Genomic DNA, 11931 nt, shown 5'->3' on the forward strand with positions numbered 1-11931 from the left:
CAGCTTGTTCCCAGATTCTTGGGGCTAATATTAAACCTTTCATTAAAATAAAAGCTTTAGTATACTAACATCAAATACCGTGCCATTCTTGACTTGAGTTGTACAACCCCATTCATCTGCATTGCCCAAATGGTACATTCTTCCTCAGCTGCTGTTGCATTTATTTAAAAAATATATAAATAAATAAAATCACAAGTATAGGTTGCTACAGCACATAGGAGAAGGAAAAGCAGAAAGAGCAGGGCCAATGTAATAATATAAAGACCTGGAAAACAGGAATTTTGGTTGTGCAACTTCAGTAAGTACTTGAGTGTATGAATAAAAAGCAGTTAGAAAACAGAGTAATGAGGAGTCTCTCTCAGTCTTTCTCAACATTAATGAATGTCTGCATAAAAACACTAGTAAACGATGAAGGAGAAGAAATACCAAAATATGCTACATATAGGTACATTGCAGGAACTGAACAGATAGTACCAGGAAAAACACGAGCCTGAGTGTGTACTTAGTGTATTAACGCATGAATTAACTAGTTTTAAGAGCGCACAATAGACCTAAGACTGAAAATTATTACCAACAGGTAAACATGTCCTGTAGCACAGAAGAAAGCAATTAAATATAAGAGAGAGAAGAGCTTCTCACTACACAAAAACACGATCTTGAGGCTGCTGGACATTCTCCCTGCCCACAGTTTAATCATTGGTTCACAGTATTATGTTAGCAACCTAACACATTGCCCAGCTAGAAGAAATATCCATAAAAAAAATCAGTACCGAGCCAAGCTGTGCGGCTGAGGAAATCCAGACCATAAAGAAAGGACATGAGAAGCAGGCTGTGTGGTGGCAAAACATGGCATACTGAAGTGCTAAGAGCAGATGAGGGTCCTAAGAGGGCCAGAAAACTCTGGAGCAGTGACAAGCAACAGTGCAAAAGGCAAGTCACAGAAGCAGTGGCCAGCATATTTTGGTGACATGATAAGTTTAAAGGCCTGAGTCAATAGTAGAGGCGGTACTTGTGAACAATGCAACATGAGATGTGCATGTAAGCTATTCTAGTTACTTTGGTGAAAGAATGCATGCTGTAGGTAAGTAAACAGATATAAGCACAACAAGCTAATAGGCATCACCAGACTTCTGCGCCAAAAACTGCACTGGTTTGAAGACCGAACCAACTCCAGAAAGATGTCTTGGGCAAAAAAATGTACACTGATGCCTAAAATCACCTTCTGAAGAAAAGGAAACAAACAAACAAACCCCCCAAACCCCTAACACTTTACTTCTTAGAGTTAACCAGTAGAGGAATTTCTGCATAGCTTTTTCAAAGGCTCCCTGAGAACAAGAAAATCCAGCGCAGGTGACGCATCTGAAGCTTGCGCGCCTTGGTCATTCTGGTTTCAAAGGCATTGAGGAGGAACACACTAATTTAGAGATGAGTAGAAAAACTACCCAGGAAAATACTGCTGAAAGACACTTATTTTTTGCTTGTTGTATGAGGAAGCAGGCAGTAGTTCATTTCAGTTATTTCAAATGAAGCACCATCCTCATTAGCTGTGGTTGGCAGATAAGAAATTTTACTTTTTCTAAAAACAGCAATAAAGTTGAAGTAAATAAATTACACTCTGTTCTGTAAGAAATCTTAACTGCTACAGTGGTTTACCTTAGTTCCCAAGTTAATGAGTGATTTAAGATTTTTAATTGATAAAAATAAATAAATAAATAAATAAATAAAGGCTCTTAGAAGTGCTGAGGTTTTTCTGCAAAACACATGGCATCCACATATTCTACTGAAAAATAGGGAAATGACAGACAAAACATCTTGTAACACCAAAAAAAAATCTTCTGTCTTCAAAGGCCAGAAGTGAAAGGGATGGATAACACAAGCTACTCTAACTGCATAACCAAAGGCAGCTCAGAGAAACTGCATGATAAAAAGTTGAATAAGGTAAATTGGCTAAAGTCACTGAACTCTCTCTGATACTATGCATTTGATAATCTTCTGTAAGCAAAACCATAAATCTGGGATATAAGGAAAGGGAAGAAAACTGCTGAAAAGCCCATAAATAGATCAAATGTAATGAGAGCATACAATGAAAAGGGAACAAAAAGGAAACAAAATGCACAAAAAAAATAGGTTGAATAATTCCACAGAAAGTACATTACTACTTGCAAAAATAAATACATAAATAGTCCATTGTGAGGGTTTTACATTTCCTTCTTCTTATTTCACTGTTCTAAATTTCAGGCCATATCAACAAAAATTAAAAAGCAACTGCTCCTTTTCAAGTAGCTTTGAATTTTATTATAGTTTAACTTTTACTAAATGGAGTCATCAGCTTTGTCTGGATAACTGCAATTTTTTAAACAAAAAGTGAGAAAGATGTCTCATTCTTTTTCAGGCTATGCAAGTAACAAATCATTATTTTAGCCTACGAAAAAACCAAAAACACAACAACAAAAAAAACCCCAGTAGTTAACAGTGGATTTGGAGCAGCTGTTTCCAAGTTATGCAAGCTGTCTGCACAACAACTTAGACAATCCTAAGATGCACAACTCCAGTATAATTTTCTGTAATGCTGAAAAGGCACGGTTCTTCCTGTAGGTAAGAGTAGTTGCTTTAACAATGTCCAAGAATGTTTTACAGTTTGTTCTTTAGTAAGAAAATGGAATACAGCCTACATCCACTAGAGAGTCACTTGTGTTGTAACTAAAGCACCTGGCAGATGAAAAAGTATGAGGTTAATAAATGTTATATGGAAGATTACAATTGTTACAGGTAGTTTAACAATGCATTTGCATTTTAACAACTTAAAAGATATGGATTTTTGGAAGTTAGCGTATGGATTTTTAGAGGTTGTGTCTCAGCTCAATTTCTTTGAAAATCACCTTAGGATTTTCCCAGCTTATTTTAATCCAAATTAACTGACTTTTGGGTCCAATCGTAACATCGTTTCTAGGTCCTGACACGTCATCTTGAATTTTATCTTGTAACAGCAGAGACTTCTGGGTATCAACACCTGGATTCCAGGAGAAAGCAAAAAGCTTACCTAGCGCATGGCTACAGCTGCGACACAGCTCGGTAAGGCTAACAACTGTCTGCTGCAGGTCTGCCCGAGGAGGAGTAGGAGGCGGATTGGGGTTTTTCCAGCCATTGCATTTACAAGATTCCTCAGCCTGAAATCAACATAAAAGAATATCAGTACTATAAAAAACAGGAGCTTGCTGAACTAGTGTTATTTCAAGAGTAAAAAAAGCAGCATTATTAATTACGAGCTTTGTTTATCTACCACATAGCTAGACTTTATTTGTTAGAAAAAATAACAGTACCCCAAACAGAAAGATTAACACAGTTCTGGCAACTGAAATTTGCTCAGAAAAATACACATTTTTCAAACACTGCCTAATTCCTTTACCGAAAGCCCTTGCTCTAGTTCCTACAAGGAAGAAGTGTTCAGACACTTACTGATATATCAGCACTTACAGATTCTGCCATCTAGACACTTTTAATGATTTAAATACAAATAGGATATCCAACAGGCAACACATACATCGCTACGTTATCAGCTATACTGCCAACAAGGAATCCTACAACTGAAAATAAGCACATGACGACGCAAGCAAAAACAGGAACAAGCAAACAGCGATTGCGCTACTCAGCGAGGCTGTCCAAGGCAAGGCTTGGCCAGCTCATCAAAGGCAACTAATGCCAGAGGCAGTGACCCCACCAACAAGACCTGCTGCTTACGCTAGTAAGTTTAATTACGCACACTGGCTGTGAAATAACACTGGCAGCTAAGGGAGAGGCGGCAACTTGGGTAATCATGTTTCAAATTATTCAGAAGTCTGAAATACCAATTTTAGTCAGCTAAAGAGCAGCTTTATGGGAGGGGGTTTTCTTCTGCATATCCAAGGGGGTTTAGTTATTTTGAAAATAAGGTTCTTCTAACAGCATTCATGCTCCTATCTGAAGACCTAATTATAAGAAAAGCATCCTTTTCTACTGCTCAGAGATATCTGTGCACTGGGCTGTAACAAAATCCTCATGAATTTGCAGTGCCAAGACCTCAACGAGGAAAGTATGCCAACTGCTGCATAGTATTTATGGCTCTGAAACACTCTTCGTAGGAAAAAATTGTGATGTTAATATATCCTGCACTACCGTGTCATTTTTCAAATGGATTCTGAACACATTTAACACAATCTATTTCAGGAAGCCATTTCATTTTCCTTTTGTGTTTCCAAATCCCATCTTACCTAAGGAAGAAGCACCTAAGAGAAGCAGGAAAGAATGTGGCTTGACAGCTCCCGAGACTGACAGCTTTGCAGACTGACGGTAAATTGCTCTTCCAACCCAATTTCGACATTCGGCAACCTGAGCACTAACAAAGCTGCTGCCTACATTTTGCTGAACATCACACAAGCTTTCCAGCCTCTCTAGTGTTTCAGCATTCACCTGGATGGGCTCGTGCCAACGCACCATGAACTCTGGCCCCATTTGGTGTGGTCTGGCATGCAAGAAAGGAGGCGAATGGCGTTTCCAGATGCAGGTGGTGGTCTGAGTCATTCTGGTGGCCCTGGCAAGTGCCCAGTAAAACTACCCTTTGCATACTTCCCTCACAACGGCGACAGTCTACACCACCTGAGCCCACTGGCCCTCCAAACTTGCTGTGTGGGTGCAGACTACCTACCACAACACGCATTTACAATGTGGCATAAGGGAGATTTCAGTATGAAGTGTGGAGAAGCATGGAAAAGATTAAAATTACACACACATATATGTACATATATTATTATTATATGTGTGTGTGTATATTATATGTGTATATATATATACACACACACATACATACTTAAAAACAACTCAAACTGCAGTCTGGAGGGATTTATACAGCTCTTGGTGAATTTTAGGGTATTTTCCATCACGTTTTCTAAGGGTAATACAATCGGCAGAGAAATGAGGAAGGCCTCAATGTTATTTTACAGCAGAAACTGTCTCTTACAGTTTCGCAGGCACTAAGCCAGTTTTGCTTTTGTTTGTTATCCAAGCCTGTAAGATCTGTTAAAGTTCAATGACTACAAAGACAGGTCAGTGATTGAGTGACACCTGTGACCCAAGGATAGGCCCTGTTGTGTGGACTTTGGACATCTGTGAGACAATCTGATGACACATTGTTGATTAACATCTTGGGCCAGACAAAACCAACGCCAAATAAGCTATCCACGTTCACTTTGTGCAAGAGACAATGTTGCCATTAAAGTTTTCACAGTCAAATCAAGGAGAGAAACTGTCAGAAAGATGACTGTCAGAAAATGAGAATATTGCCAAAGCGAATTCAAGAGAATCATAAAGAAGTTCTCAGAAAAACAAATAATTGAATATTATTTTTAGGGAAGTAAGATTCGATCCTTCCCATGCAGCTTTCAGGACAAATGTTCGACCCGATAAATAACTGACACAATACAATGCTTATTATTATTTGCCTTAGCTCATACCACAATGAAACATCACACACACACACACACACACACACACAAAATACAAGCATTTGGAGCAGTTTTCTCTGATCGGAAGCAGCATTTCTCAGCTCACCACATTATGTTTACTATAAAGCCTAAACTCTATAAACAATGAGTAACTACACAAAGTTTAGTGTCACACAATAATTAACAGCAAAGATGCAAACAAACAGATGTATGAATCGTGATAACGGCTCACTTAAATTGCCAAAAATAAATATCAACCCACCCACAGAAGAATAAAAACAGTGTGTTCAATGGCAGATTTTTTTCTGCTCTCAGTAGTATTTCCTTGCCAGACCATTTGAAGCAGACGTTAATTTGTACTGTTCAAATTATTCCAGAGATCTTTCTCAAACAACTATCAGTTGTTGGGGTTTTTTTTAATCTCTCTATAAAACACCAGAATCAGCACAAAAGTTCTGTAAACAAAGGGGAAGCACAACCTGAAAAGGTCCCCTTTAAAGCTAAGCTTTCATTATAGGTCTTGACAGTGCAAGTACTTTGCACTGAATAGTCGATGTACTTTCCTCAGTGGCTTAAACTGCTGAGTTATTTCAAGTCTTCCACAGTGTTTTGTTCATTCAGTCCTTTCTTTGACTGTCTTCAGCTTTTTTCTTTCTTTTTTTTTTATGTCACTCATCTGCTTTTCAATAGAAAATAAAGTATGACTTCCCCCCTCAAAAACTTAATATAAGATCAAAAACAGTTTTGAGGGGAAGAAGGAAAAGAAAACATTCGAACTGGTACATCCAGTCCTTGGAGTCTTGTTTTCTGGGACATCTGCAGAGCTTTGATAAAGACACTGAAGAAAGTTAAGGACTTCTGCCTTACTGAAGCTTGCAAGGTAATGAAGGTCATCTCTGCAAGACCAAGGATCACGAACACTATCTTAATTGGGAGTTTTTAATAAAACTGGGTGAGTGCAGTATAATAAAACATAACACTTACACATCACTGCCCTCAGTAAAAACAATGCAGAAGTTACATACATTTTGCATGGTATGCCATTTGTTCAATAATCTTTTTTTGTGACCTTCCATGTTATGTGGAGTGCTGTAGTGTAGATTTTGGACAGTTTCATTTTCTAAGGACAATGAAAACAACAGGTCTGGACAAATGAAAGTTATTGTTTTCTTTGAAATACTGAATAAACTGATACTGGGTTAAAAGTGGACAGCAAAAGAAAACAGCATATTTTAAGATACACTGTTAATGTTTTTATTAGAAAGGAAAGCATTTGACAGTTACAACATTAAACATCTAGGCCCCTTTTCAGTGGGTTTAGATGTTCAAATAATGCAAATGAAAGAAGTCTAAATAATACAAACAAATAATGGTACAGTAGGTTATGAACTAAAATATTCTTCCCATTTGACAGATGGTGAAATGGGCATAGGAAGATGTCAGCTTCAAGCTAATTTACAAAGTAAAAGACCTGAACAGACTTAAAACTGGGTTTCAAAACCGCTATTGTACTCAGCTCTCAACTCAAAAATGATACAGATTGCCTTATCTAGTAACTGAGATGCAAAGCAGCCTCAATGGATTGCATATACACAACATTACACAATCTCCTATTTCCAACAAATACAGGTACTCTAGAAAAATTATTTTTCCTCACAACATAAAAGCTGGGTAGCATACCCTATTATAAAATGGTTTTCTCCCATAAGCAATAATCTCAAATTTCTGTTTTAACAAAGAACATTACATAAGCCATAACAAAAACATTGAGGAATTTATATATTTTTCTTACTCAAAGGTACATACAAATCTATGAAAACATTTAGATACTGCTTAGAGATCTACTCATACATATCAGGAAATTAGCAGATCCATTTGTCTTTAACAATAGAAAATAATCAGTTCAATGTTCAGCTCTAAGGCCATATTTTTCCTTTATTCATCAATCCAAGTATTTTAGTCACTATTTTTTTTGCTGTTTCTCTCACCTATAAAATAGATGTAGGCTACCATATAAAGGTTTTTATTAGTATTAAGGATCCAAATTCCACCTAATTGAGGTAATGATAGATTTCTTATTTAACTGAAGGAACTTTAATTGGGCCTGTAAGACATTGTGAAACAGATTTGCCACACTATGAAAATGATCATAAGGAAGCCTTAAATATCCTCTACATGCCCTACATACTTCTGTGATTTCTCCAGAAAGTGACTTTAATACATCTTCAGTTGAGCTTCAAGGAGCTTTACTCCCACCATGCAGAGCCCAGCAGTAATGAGTTTGCCTCATCTTAATCTGCTTTCGGAAAGCTAGGAAAAAATATTTCATTATGGAAACAGTGGTACATAGTTACATTATGAACTATTTTCCATGTGCAGGAACAGGAAAACACCACAGAGGTCACTCCAGGATCAGAATGTGAAATGACAAGTGGGAAGCAGTGCGCTCCGCCAAGGTTCAGATGCTGGTCTGCAGCTTGGGAGAACCAGCTTTCCCTCCAAACTCTGCCGCTAACCTGCTGCATGGCCTTGGCCAAATCATCTCATCACCTGCTTCTCACTTTTTGCACATGTTTTGGGGGATTTTTTTTTTTTTTTTTTTAAGCATGAGAGCTTTAAGGATGTATTACTCCCCACTATTTGTGCAAATGCCTTAATCCACTAGGCTCTTAATTACAGTTGTAAGCATTGAGGCATCACCGTAATATGTATAAAATGAGAAATAATCAATTTTACAGAAATACCAGTGTACAGAAATAGTACATACTTAAACTGGTATACAGGAAAAGCTCCCAATGGGACTGGAGAGGGGATTGTATTTTCAGATACAGCAAACCAATAGGGAAAAAGATAGTCAGTAAGACTTCCTCCTGCACTTTCATTAAATGTATTTACGTAAATTACGTAAATCACACAGTGCTGCTTTTATATGAATGTGCGGCAAGCTCAGATGCATCATGCTCATTTGCACACTGGAAAAAACAAAAACTGTGTGTAACCATTTATATTTCTACGGTTATAGCAGTACCAAATGCTGCCCTACAAAGCATAAAGGAATAGTATGTATTTTCTAAAATTCATGAGAACCGTGCCGGTTCTTAATATATATCTCATTGTTCAGACTACCCTTCCTCCCCAAACACACACACCTGGGTCACTTTAAAAAGGTATTTTACACAGAATAGCTTTTTTTCTCCCTTCTGTCCCTGACCACCTTCTTCACAGGGAGAAACGGTCAAGCTTGACAACTACAACTCTCCTGTCTCAATTCTTTATCAGGGAAATAAGAACCAAACAAAGAGAAAAGCAAACCCCAAAACAACGACAACAAAACATATCTGCAGTCCAAGGCCAGGGCAGCGGCTCCAGAAACTTATTCCCAAATCCTCAGTCTAGCTCTGCTGGGATTACATGCACACTGAAGATGTCTCTGCCTGCAGTTTTTGGCCGTGAAGCAGCGGGATCACTGAAGGGCAACAAGGGGGTTCGTTCCCTCCTTGGGCCGGAGCAGCCCGTCACGCCGCGGTTCTGCATGGGGCAGTCTCACCCATCCCGGGCATGGCACATCGCTGCTGCCGCCAGCGAGGCCCCGCCGCTGCCGCTCAGCGACCGCGCTCTTCCCACCTCCTCACGCTGCTTCTCTTCAGCCCTAACGAAGGCACTCGCTGCCTCTGCCCCTCTCGGCGTCTCAGAGGTTAAGTTTCTACTCAACTTTCTGTGCTGAAGAAGCACTATTTTCCTCTCCCATTTTACATGGGAGATGGCCACCAACACTAAGGATGGCATCGTGTACTTTATCCCCTGCAACCTCAAGAGCTCTACGCACATTTACGCGAGATTCCCATATGGCTGCTACCTGAATGAAAACATAAGTTACCTTATCTTGGGACTGGTGATGGTGCAGGTGTTTGATTTCTCTCTCTCACAAATGGAAACACAAATTAAGTGGAATCAATGTTTCAGACCAAAGTTAGAAAGTTCAAAGTTATTCCCTGCAGCTTCTTGCAAACCACTGATGTTGTGAGCCAAGCACTGCAGTGCTGGAGCACCTGCCAGTTGTTCAAAAAGAAAAACAACACATTCTTCAGCTCTCCTCCCTCCTTATCCCACCGGACAAACTGCTTGATTAGTTTACAAGAAGCTTCCTGTTTGTCTACTCGCTTATGTTTTGCAGCCTGAAAGACTGCTGCCTGGTATTAAATTACTGAAGAACAGCAAAGTCGCAAAGGCTGGTTTTGCATTTTAATCTGAACAGAGTAGTGTTTAGTTCTGCGGCTGTGCCTGGCTCCGGGGTGCCGCTAGCCACAGGTCGCACGCCCCCGGCTCACTGCAGTGCCAGCGGCGACACGGCGCTGACTTCCCGCAGCAGGACGGGAGCCTAAGGCCAATAACACTACCTGGTCACAGCGCCTGCAAGACGAGCTGCCACTGCTCTGCGCCCACCGCTGGAGAGCCATGCCGGGAAGAAAGAAGATCTGACTAGGGAAGGAAGGAGGGAGGGAGGATCATACCCAACCCCCCCGCACACACACACACATCCCAAACAGCTCAGGAAAATCTCACAGCCTCCCTGTCCAATGCTGTTTAATAGCATCGCAAGTGTTGGTGACATTAAAATACTGGGAGGCAGAGGGGAATAAGCAACGGAAAGTTTTGAATCATGTCACCCATCCTTCAACAAGGGCCTCAAGTTTCAAACACACTAACTGCTCTTTTAAGTTACTGACATTGGTGGTATGATGCGATGTCCCACATATCTATCAAGCCCAAGAGGATATGCCTGTATATTTGTAAACAGCTAAGAAATTGAAGTATGCCTGTGGTTTCCTTAACTTGACCTCACATGACTCAGCATTGCAACGTGCTTTCAGCCTACAGTTAAAGCACCTCACATCACCAGACAGGACTATAGAGCCGTATTACAATGCTTCCTCATGTACACTAGAGTTAGATTGGCCTTTCACCTAACATTTGCCCTTCTGAAGACTCCGACGTAAGGCAACAGACAAAATAAAATACACTTTTTTCACAAACAGCTCAATTATTTTCAATGCGAAAAGTATTACTAGAAGATTTCATAACACCACTGCCATCCTGAACACGCCAGGCTTGCTGTGCATCTGTGAATTGCCACGATAGCAGCAATGCAGCCGGTGCTCAGAGCGCACTGGCCCAGCACCATGTGCAGCACAGTCCACGTGCCCGGGCACAAATGACACCACCAGTTGTCACAGGCCTCCAAAGACTGTGAAGCTGCAACTCTGACCAGGCTCTCTCAGTCTCCAGCAGTCAAGTCCTGCTTCTCCCATCCAGAAGAAAAATCCAGGCAGAGGGAAAGCTGCACGGAGGGAAACCTAGGGCAGCGTCACTAAGGAGAGCAGAGAAGGCCCGACAGCGCTGGAGGCGAGAGAGGCCTCGGTGCCCGCTGCCCGGCGGTGCCCGCACCGACGTGACCAGCGGGGACAACTGTCCCAGACAGAGAGGCCGCACCTCTTCGCTCCTCTGCCAGACCTGCTGGCGACGGTGCCGGCTCGGAGCAGCGGCGTTTGGGCGCCGACAGCCCCCGCCGGGACGCGAGACCGCCGCCCCCGGCCGAGTTGAGCCCACCCGCGCCCCCCGTGCGGGGAACCGGCCCCGCGCGGTGCCTCCGCGGCCAGCAGCTGCGGCGGCGCCGCTGACCCGGCGCCTCCCCCCGCTGCCAGTGCGAGCGGCCCCCGCGGGGCCCGGGCGGTGCCGCGGCCGGGGAGGGGGCAGCGGGACGGGCACGTCCGCTATTGCCCGGATCGACAGGAGCAGGGGGAGGAGGAGGGTGGAGCTCCGCGCGAGGGCTTGTCTTCGGCGTGTTTCGGGCTTATTCTCGGCGCTCCTGGCTGGAAGGCTCCGGGGGGAGGAGGAACCACCAGCCCCGCCACTTCTGCGGTTCCCGGCAGCGGGGAGCGCGGGGCTGCAGCCGGCCCGCCACCCCCCCCCGCCTCCGTCCGTCCGTCCGTCCCCTCCCTGCCCTTCCCCACCGCCTCCCTCCGTCCGTCCCTCCCCTCCCCAGCCGCCTCAGTCCCCACCCTCCGTGGGCGGGGGGGCGCCCGCGGCCGGCGCCGTACCTTGCAAGCGGAGTAGACGCCCAGCTTCTCCAGCTTCTTGGCCCGCGGAGCGGCGCGCAGCTGCGCCTTCTTCCCGGCGGTGCGCGCCGAGCCGGGCCCCCCGGGGCTCTCGGCGGCGGCGCGGGCCGGCCCCCCGGCGACCACCCCCCCGGCGGCCGGGGAGCCCTGCTGCGGCCCGCCGCCGCCCGCCGCCGCGGCCCCGGCGCCGCCAGGCTCCGCCATGCCCGCGGAGCGGCGCGCAGCGGCGCGGCGCGGCGGGAGCCGCCCGCCCGAGCGGCTCTGCCGGCGGCCGGCGCGGTGCGCCGAGCGCTAGACCCTCCCCTTCGCCGTGCCGCCGGCTGCTCCCCCCGGGGAGG

At 43.7% G+C, this 11931-nt stretch overlaps 1 protein-coding gene across 6 annotated transcripts in view; it reads right to left on the reverse strand.

Moving 5' to 3' along the window:
* The window catches only part of KAT2B (lysine acetyltransferase 2B), a 47474-nt gene extending 35552 nt beyond the window's left edge, over nt 1–11922 (reverse strand). For all 6 annotated transcript variants that reach the window (XR_010387615.1, XM_064506215.1, XM_064506220.1 and 3 more), the window contains exons 1-2: nt 11576–11922; nt 3041–3167 (exon numbers count right to left, since the gene is read on the reverse strand). Coding sequence is in view for 5 of the 6 variants with exons in the window: in XM_064506215.1 (XP_064362285.1) it covers nt 3041–3167; nt 11576–11797 (349 nt within the window). In the remaining variant the exon portion in view is untranslated. The remainder of the gene's footprint in view (nt 1–3040; nt 3168–11575) is intronic.
* Between the last annotated feature and the right edge of the window lie 9 nt (nt 11923–11931).

This window comes from Dromaius novaehollandiae, chromosome 2, assembly GCF_036370855.1.
Source record: "Dromaius novaehollandiae isolate bDroNov1 chromosome 2, bDroNov1.hap1, whole genome shotgun sequence".
In the NCBI taxonomy this organism is placed as follows: Eukaryota; Metazoa; Chordata; class Aves; order Casuariiformes; family Dromaiidae; genus Dromaius; species Dromaius novaehollandiae.